Source organism: Anarrhichthys ocellatus, unplaced genomic scaffold (assembly GCF_004355925.1).
Source record: "Anarrhichthys ocellatus isolate YVR2014 unplaced genomic scaffold, GSC_Weel_1.0 scaffold1, whole genome shotgun sequence".
Classification (NCBI taxonomy): Eukaryota; Metazoa; Chordata; class Actinopteri; order Perciformes; family Anarhichadidae; genus Anarrhichthys; species Anarrhichthys ocellatus.
This window is the reverse complement of record NW_022280031.1, coordinates 5,113,019-5,122,434: the sequence shown is the minus strand read 5'-3', so window position 1 is coordinate 5,122,434 and position 9,416 is coordinate 5,113,019. Positions and strand designations below refer to the sequence as shown.

General features: G+C 37.5%; 1 protein-coding gene across 1 annotated transcript; it reads left to right on the top strand.

Annotated features, from left to right (window-relative positions):
- Positions 1-2,802: 2,802 nt before the first annotated feature.
- On the top strand, positions 2,803-7,921 carry cfap20dc (CFAP20 domain containing). The gene is made up of 9 exons (XM_031853864.1): positions 2,803-2,860; positions 3,009-3,098; positions 3,627-3,720; positions 3,813-3,885; positions 4,915-5,029; positions 5,171-5,318; positions 5,706-5,846; positions 7,494-7,645; positions 7,764-7,921. The coding sequence occupies exons 1-9, from the start codon at positions 2,840-2,842 to the stop codon at positions 7,911-7,913; spliced, it is 984 nt and encodes a 327-aa protein (XP_031709724.1). The 5' UTR covers positions 2,803-2,839; the 3' UTR covers positions 7,914-7,921.
- Positions 7,922-9,416: the final 1,495 nt, after the last annotated feature.

Sequence of the window (9,416 nt, the reverse complement as noted above, 5' to 3'; positions counted from 1 at the left end):
ACCTAACAACAAATGTTTTATGTATGTGGGGCATTATATATTTCTATTATATACACTGTATATTTGGCCCTCTGGAAAACCACTTTCTATATTGTCTCGTAGTGATTACATGTTTTACTTTACTGAATTAATTCAGCTTCAGTGATGATGAGCATTAGGAAGAGAAACACAGACTGGATCAATACAAATAGGTTTAGTCAGCTGCTGTATGATATACTCTGAGACGCATTTACTCATCTGTAAGGGCTGCTCCCTGCTTCCATATTTCCCCAAAACAAGCTCCTTTGAGGAAAGCTGGAATCAAATGCTGTGTAAATATAATTATTGGTCATGGTAATAGTGATTTTAAATCTGAACCCCTTCATTTCATTCATAGTCTTATGATAAAATATGTTTTGGGAATATCAGGTTTCAGGTTACTTTTATTTGTACCCGTAGGCGACATGAATGTGGTCAACATCACTGACAAAAACAGCTTGTGTTACTGTCACTCTACAGTATATCAACACTAACATTGTCTACACTAATTGATGTGTTTTGACTGATGCGAATGAATAGATTCTTTTGAAAAATAATGAGTAAATAATTAGTCATCATTAAGTATGCTAACAGGCACAGATTTATTAACGGAGATCTCCATGCTGACTTCGTCAGTGTTCACTGCATGCCAGGCTTTATTTTAATGATGCTGTCTGTCCCAATCAGTGTCAAGCCATTCCTGCAGAGAAAAAAAAGTTAATTATGAAACTTTCCCCGTGCCATGCTCCGTTGACGCTGTTTCTATATTACACAATTCTGCACTGAGTGTCATAATAAAGCAGTAAAACAGAGGGGAAACTGCAGTGATTATTAGTTCAGGAGAGATGCAGCTAAAGTTCACCTAAGTGCTCTTCATTACAGTTAAGAATGAATCATGGTAAAGTTAAGTGTATCAGCAGCTTCTACACTTCTACACAGAGGTTCATCTGAGTACGTTCACTGTACAGAAGTACAATTCCATTTGTGAAAATGACAGGCTTGTCAACGCGAGGAACTAGAGGACTTTCATGAAGCAAGATGTTACAAAGAACCTCCTTCATTTACAATACTGTGGATATAAAAGCTGGTAGAGAGGCAGCTCAAACAACTCAAACCGTGCATTAGATGAACAATCTCAGATTAATTATCCTTTGCAGGGTTGACCCCTTCTGGACACAGTGATATCATATAGAAAATCCATTTGCATCCATCTGTCACATATTCCCATTATGTAGCTTTTTTCTTTTAGTCATACAACAGTTCTGTACGTCCTAAAGATTTATTAAATGACACAACCAGCAAGGGTTGAGACATGATGGTCTAACCTACGGAAGATATGGCACCCTGTTCCTTTTTTTCTATGACGCATTCTCATCATTCATTCTGAAAATGTTTTAAGGACAGAAATGCTTAGTTTTTGCTACAACATCAGAAGAGCTTTTTTAGTATCTCTGCAGCGAGCCTGAACACAAAAAAAAAAAAAAAATCCATGAAAATGCAAATGGGGACAGTGATATTAAATGTTGTAGTGGCGCGTGTTCAAAAACAATAAAACTCACAGTATTCAAAGGTGTGACGGGACAGATTCCTTTTTTTGTGGTGTCTTTTGTTCTATATCCATAAATAACTGAGACCACCATGTGTTTGAAGTCAGATACATGCAGAAAATGTTAATAAGTGGTAAGCCATACCGTTGTACTTACGGATGTGGTCTCCCTCTGTAGCTAATTAAAAAGACATCTTTTTGATCTCATAATAGCCCTGCTGCCAGGGTAAACAAAGCAAGCGACAATGACACAATAATGGGTTTTTGCATTTCAAGAGAAGATACAATTTGAATACAGGTCTATTTTTTACTGTGCATTTTTTTTGGCAACATCTTTATTAAAACAACCCTTATCACACTCTATGTACCCCATCGTGGTTGTCTGGTATGAGAATCTATTGTTTTTCTCTTGAAGAGTCCGGTGATGAGATTGGAGAGTTAAGAGAACAAACACTTGCTATCAGTATTTTTTTTTTAAATGATTCTACACAAGACTATTGCCCTGTTTGCTCATTCAGCCGTCCACCTAACTCTCTGTGTGAAAGAAAATGGCTAATGGGATTTTTTTTACTGTGAATTAAAAGCATATCGTGGAAAACAGCTGGAATTGAATAAAAATAACCTAAATTCTGTGAAAAGAAGCACAATGAAATAAAATGTGATAATGTCAAGCTGATCAAGTTTAAATTCCATAGTCATATCATATATATTTGCCAGTATTTATTCATATGAATATTTAATTCACACATTTATCTTACTGCTTTATATTGAACACATTGGACCAACAAAATCCGTAGGTTGCATGGAAAAGTAATGACCTGAAAGAATTGTACTGATAAATAGGCCCAGGTCAATAAAGCCCCATGCAAGTAACAGTACCATTATGGCAATAAGTAAACATGTCAATTTAATATGCAAGTGTACCTTGTGTTTTTAATTACCCAAGCACAGTGAAGCACCTAAACGTCACAATACAAATACGTGTCTATACGTTGTCTGTATTCATTGTATAAGCCTCTTAAACAGGTGTTGTGTCGAATACTGTCGATATGTGTTTTCCCCTTCCTAAAACCCTTTGCCTAAACCGGAACCAACCTTATACCTGTTTCCTAACAACTGAGGGGGGACAACCTATGACGTAACACCTGCACTTGTAAAATTAGAATCGTGTCAGTAGCGTCAGGTAACCATGGAAACACATCCTGAGTTAGCAAAACGTTGAGGTTAAACACGTCAAATATCCTTTTTCGACCGTTGACGCAACGTTTACGAATAATGTTTAGCAAGAATTATCAAGTAAGTTTATTTTACCCCAACTGACTTTGTCCTTCTATTCCTTCGCAGGTAGCATGCTGTCTTTTTAAGCTACTATGAGCATTAGCTTGATGTAGCATAACATTAGCTGCAACAGGCAAATAGTGAAAACTCATCCTGTTGCTCGCAGGGTGGAGCTGTGGTGGAAATCTTTAGTGGACAAGGAAAAGACCCTGTAGCCAAATGGAAACTTTGCGGAGGTCCGTCAGCCATACATAAGGTGAGTTTTCAGAGCTGCTAGTTTTACCTCATTTTAATGTGATTATATGTGCTCACTATTGCACATAAGTCCAATTTAACTAGCCTGTCAAGCTAGCACACAGTAACAAATACAATCTAATGCAGTCCAATAAACATCATACAGTTAACAAAGTCTGAATGATTAACGTAACTACATTGTGTAAGAGGGATCTGTTAATTTGTTTAAAATAAGGGAGATACAAACCCATGATGTCAGTAAATTTAACTGTAAGAGCAAAATCAACTGTCAATGAAATGTGAAAGTTTTATCGTCGATGCCATGAAACTATACACTTTCACTTCACTTTTTCTTTCTATGACACAACAGAGCTGTTCTTGTTCACATACACATAGTCTTTCTATTTCAAACCTTACATACTTTATTTTTCTCACATTAACCACATGTCTGCTCTCAATGACTCAAGGTATGCCTACACAATACTGGTCATCATAACTAGGCAGAACGCTGGACTGAGCAAGGCCTCGCGTATGCTATTTCCTTTCTTAGGAGTACAATAAAGAAGTGAAGGGCTTTGTTTACTGCCTGAAGGTCAGCAGCCAGACAGTCAAGATGCAAATACCAAAGAGTGGGAAAATGTCTCGTAAGTCACACTTGCACCCATTTGTAAATTATAATTTGTTATGCTCGCTTATTAATAGTAATTCTCATCTTTGACTGTTTTTTTTTTCTTAGTTGGACTTCTTCAACGTTTCTTGGTCCTTCAAGTGAATATTCCCGAGTTCAAGGACTTTTCTATTGAGCTTGTGTAAGTACAGCAAGCTTAATATTTTTTATGCTTCATTTTTATAGCGTGAACTGTTGTAGATCTGAATTCATCTTTAATTCTGTTGTTAACAAAGGACTTTTATAACGGTTAGTGTGGCTCAATACGGTAACCACAGTTATCTTTAACGGAGTAAGTTAACACATTGTTACATGAGAGAATAGTTAATATTATAATGTAAACTGAAATAAAAAAAATAATCATTAAATCAGTGAATTTCCCTCAGACCACTGAAAAGAATATTAAAAGAGTCTAGTATGAAAACATCTTGAGCCACCTGAACAATGTATTATATTAGCAATGACTGTTATTTACTTTAGTTTTCCGTGTAATAATCACATATAAGCCGCTAAACTGTAAACTACTTGATGAAAAGACGGCTTTTATCTTACCAGCCACAATACATTCTACAAGGTTTTATTAATATTTTGTATAACATTGTAGCCTATAATGTGTGGATGTTTATTGAAAGAAGAATCACACTCTGTGAGATACCAAATGCTTTTTCATGGTCAATAAAACAACATTTGTGCAATCAAGACTCTATAGAAGTCTTCTTTAAAGTTTTTATGGAGTCTTTTATTGCGCTCAAAACTCTTCATGTACGAATTCATGTCATGGTAAAATTCAATTTATTACAGACTCGGGCTGTGTTAGATGGTATAGATGCTGCTGTTTAGATTTTGTTATGTCATGGGAGCCATATAGACAACAAAACTAGGTGGACATAGTGTCAGAAGTCTAGATAATCTCTCACTATAAAGTTACCTACCTACCTTTTTACTCACACACGACATCACTTTAAGAACCTGGAGAAATATTGCTGGTGTTGCTGTTCTTCCATTAGCCTGTGTCATGACAGCTGACTTCACAGCAGTACATTAAAGTCGAAGAACCTTTAAGAGCTTATCTCACAGAGTAATAAAGCTTGTGGCTTTCTCTGCTCATAACTTCTTAATGGCACAATTGATGCCGGCAATAATTTATGTTCTGTTGTCTTGTTATTTGCAGGATAACTGATTTAGAGCACCTGAAAAGAAGACTTCACTTGTCAACAGTCCATAAAGAGCTGTCTGCCACACTTTTGCATGCAAAGATACCTTTTGTAGGATTGAAACGCAGTACTGTGAGTATCCAACTCAGCCATGACATATTCTTTTAATACTTTTAGATTTACCTTCCACATATGCGCTACAAGTTATTGAACTGCATCTCTAAGAGATCATTTTACTGTAACTACAAAATCATATTGTGTCTGTTGTCTCAGTGGTCTACGTTGTGCATCGACCTTCAATCATTCACCGGTGAACTGTTCAAGGGGTTTCTGACACTGGATTGCATCACATTGTTTGCCACCTGTAAAGTCCGCAGAATCTTCACCATGAAGACAGAGCCTACAGGAATGGCAAATGATGGTAAACAGAGTTTTATCAGCTCAACTTAAAGTGCCCTCCATGGGTGTGGTTATTTAAAAGATACAGTAGCTCAGCACTGATGTAATGTAAGTCAGTGGTCTTCAGTTTGGGAAGATTTCTTCTGTGTTCGTATGAAATTGTTCGCACGTGTGTGGAGAGAGAGAAAAACCGTCGTCTGTTTTCTGTTGGCTGAGAGATCAGTGGTGGTTTAACTCTTAAAATTGCTCGGCGGAGCCAATTGCTGCCCATGGCGCTGGCTAGTCAGTGCACCCTTAACACTACAAGACAACTTGTCATTTGTATTTTCTCTGTTGATCAAAGTGTTACCATTGTTGGGTGATGATGTGTTTTGTTTTGTTCTGTAGAGATGTTTCTCTTTTTATCTAGACATGTTTCTTAGTGGTGCTGGTATTACGGACTTGATACCTCGCAGTTGCCACTTCCCAACAGATGTAAACCACGTCACTCAGGTGTTGAACATGGAGAATTCGCGGAAAGCAGACATGAGGCTGTTGAGCTCTGACTGTGGTGGGTAAGAGCAAATCACAGAATTGCGAATGAATAAACAGTAGTGGAGGGATTATCTAAGTATTAGTATTTCCACTTTATGCTTCTCCACTACATTCTGGAGGCAAATATTGTGCTTTTTACTTCACTCCATTTAATTCTTCCAGCCAAAATCTACCATCTGAAACGGTTACGATACACAGAGAAGCATCATGCTGCAGGAATTGTTGCACATAGGGAAATTGTTTTCCACGAAGAGATTGTGATGATAATCGATTTGTTTTCCCCATGTGAAATTCCTGTGGTCCTCACTTTTGTGTTCATTTGCACCTCACCTGTACTCAGAGAGCTGCAATTATCTCCTCATATAAAAAGACATGCACCAGTAATCCAGTTCCGCCGCCTCTGTGGCCTTTTTATCAGCGCCTATTTATTTGTTCTGACAGCTGTCTAAGTCATGTTGAATCAACCGGCAATGCCCACAGAAGAGAGCTGTAACCACACACGAGGAATAGCTTTTCATAATTAGCATCTGCACTATTAGCATAACATTCTTAATCATAATTAAAACGATTGCTATTAAAGTAGGCATCCAATTTAAGTTGCTCGGCGAATATTGTTGCTTTAGCACCCAATGTGTCAGAAACTGTTAAAGGTAAGCTACAGCAGTTATAATGCAGCAACAAACACACCGTGATTATCTCAAACACCAAAGACATTCTGTTTCAATGTCAATGAACTCTTGTTGATCAAAATATTTGTTAGTCTAACAACTATCATAGATCTCATTTCATTCCTTATCGTTACAACATTCTGTTATGGGCTTCTGTAGACGTGAAGTACACTGAGCTGTACTCACTCCTAATCCTGGGTCATTTTCTGAGTGTCGGATTTGCTGCATCAAAGCAGTGCGACTTCTTCTTCTTCATTCTCCGTACGTCCAACCCAGCTCTGTGTTTATCATCTTGACGGGCCGGTGTGTTTTGTGGCATGAAAGTGTCTGTTCTCGGCTCTGATGATCAGGATGAGACGGAGAGTGTGGGGGTTTTTTTTTCAGCTGAGGTGGTCCTAATGAGCCCTGGCAAAGATACAGCAGGGTCAGGTCGTGGCCCTTTCATGACTCCCTCCACAGCCCATCTTTTGTAGAGGATGATATGAAGCAGATTTATAGGTTGAAGAAAAACACCAACTCAATCAGTTCAGCAGTAGAGTCTCATTTATACACAGCCATTAAACCTAAACTGTAAACTGTGTGTTGTAATCAGTAGGCTCAAATACAAAATATAAAAGTTTTTAAAGTTTTCCATTCACAGTAAAAGAAAAACCATTGAAAGTGCTTTGTAGCTAGTGCGGAGGCGGCTTCATACTGATCTTTAAAATGCTGCTCTGAGGCCTTCACATTGAGCTGGTTTTATGCCAGCATTTTTCATCTATATGAACTATGCCGCTTTTGTAAATGTGAAGCACATCCTTGGGAAGTTGCCGTGGCTGCTTCATCATTTTACATGACTGACAACTTGCTTAAACTCTCCAGCACCTATACTTGCCAGGTAGTTTAGGTTCAAGTGAGTGGAGTTAGTAAGTTTAGTCTCTTTATTTATGTACGAGTGTAAGATGTAAGAAAATGACTTCAAACAACAAAGATCGATAATGGGATATCCTTTGCAGTTCCTGATCACTCTACCACTGCCACATCTACCGCTTCTCGGCGATCCGGGCCCCAGGGGGTTTTACACGCAGCCTCAGGCTCCACGCTTTCAGGCCCACCCCCTCAAACTGGAAGAAAAGGCAGTGCAGCCTCAGACGGAATGGATAAAAGTGTACTCCTTTTCTCATGAATCCCATATTAACATATATCTCTATATGTCATACATTACCATAAGTACAAAATAGAACATGTTGTATTTGAACTTTTTCTTCTTGTGCTGTTCCTCACAGGCAACCCCGTCCAAAAGAATGAACCAAAAAGTCACTGCAGAACGTGAGAGGGTTGTGGTTGTTTGTGGTGCATGTGCTTGCCATGGCAACCATTCTTTTGTTATTTGGCCAAATATGGAAGCTGCTACTCTTCTTTCTCTTCTTGTTTAAGACTCTGGTGCCACACAGTAAACGGATTTGTTTAAACACTCACAGAGGGAACTGTCACTGTCATCATCGTCTCTTTATCATTTTTTGACTTTATTATTCACATTCAATATGTACAGTACTTATATAACATATTAAGTTTAACAATACAATTTAACACTACAGATGACAAAAATTTAAAAATGAAATGTGATACAAATTGAGCGTCGTACCTTTATGACAAGCAACTCTGTATACTGACACTTGCTGTAAGATACCGAAGATGCCATCACACACACACACACACACACACACTGACTCACACAATAGTTAAGAGGTAAGGGTGGTGGCCATTATAGTAGCGTTGACTACAGAACAATAAACACAAAAAGAGCAAATAAATGAATTTGATATTCAGTTAAATAAACAGAGCACAGGTCTGTTAGTCTTTAAGTCTATTGTTTTCCTTCTCCTGACATCAGCTACTCTGTGTTGAAAATTGGAGATCATCGATTGTTCAATTACGATTTTAGATCTTGTTTTCCAAACGTGTGTATTTATGACCCACATCACCAACCAGAGCTTCTTTGTGAGCCTGTGAACGTTTCTTTTATAAAACCCATACATGACTGATTCTTCCTCTGATTGGATGTTAAAACCCACACCTGCTGTTTTCATGTTAATCTCTGTATAGCAGTCAGTTGCTTCTCTCGCTCTTCCAAAGCAGATAATGGAAAAGAAGAAAGAACAAAATAAATTGTTAAATTTATAGTCTAAGTTGTAATGTGGACCCAGAAGCAGGATGCAGAGCAGTTATCTTAAAAGGCAGAAGATTACTTGCTTTTTGTTCAAAAGCACGTTTAATGATAAGCAATCAGTAAAGGCACATAGCAAATAAGAGAGATGACAGGGCGGCATATATAACGCACATAACGCAATTTGAGTGAGTCAGTGAACCATTATATGTACTTAATGACTGATAGCCGGGAATAAGGAGGAAAATAATGAAATAAAAAAAGAAACTGAACTTAATACAGAAATATAGCGTTTTTGGAAAATTTACAGAGAATTACATTTGAGTGCTGTAACTATAAAACATTATTTGGAAAGCGCAATGCCTAGAAGTGCTCAGCAGTCATTATTGATTATTAAGTAAATACTAATATCACCATTACCAAAACCATCATTAGTTCATAATGTCCCCAAGCATTGCTTTGAGTTGAATACCAATTTTCCGAATATTGCCAACAAAGCAAATCAATAATATGTAGCGTTGAGTTTGTGTTGTTTCACCTAGCTCTTGTTGGTCTCGTTGACTGATCGATTGACATGAAAGCAGTTTTTCTTAACTTTAATGATAAGTAAATGGTAAATAAAATGTAGTGTAGGGAAAATCAAATATCACGTTATATTAATGCAAATACCTCAATATCCATAACGCGATGATACTGTAGGGTAGACTTTGGTTTATTTTATAAAATATTTACACTATAGGATTTTTGTCAAATAATCATTAGTAATGTGGCT

Bases quoted from the DNA above. Each gene is read 5' to 3' on its own strand.
- cfap20dc (XM_031853864.1), top strand. From the start codon at position 2,840: ATGTTTAGCAAGAATTATCAA. The intron at 2,861-3,008 runs GTAAGTTTATTT...TGTTGCTCGCAG, and splicing joins TGTTTAGCAAGAATTATCAA to GGTGGAGCTGTGGTGGAAAT. The intron at 3,099-3,626 runs GTGAGTTTTCAG...TTCCTTTCTTAG, and splicing joins GTCCGTCAGCCATACATAAG to GAGTACAATAAAGAAGTGAA.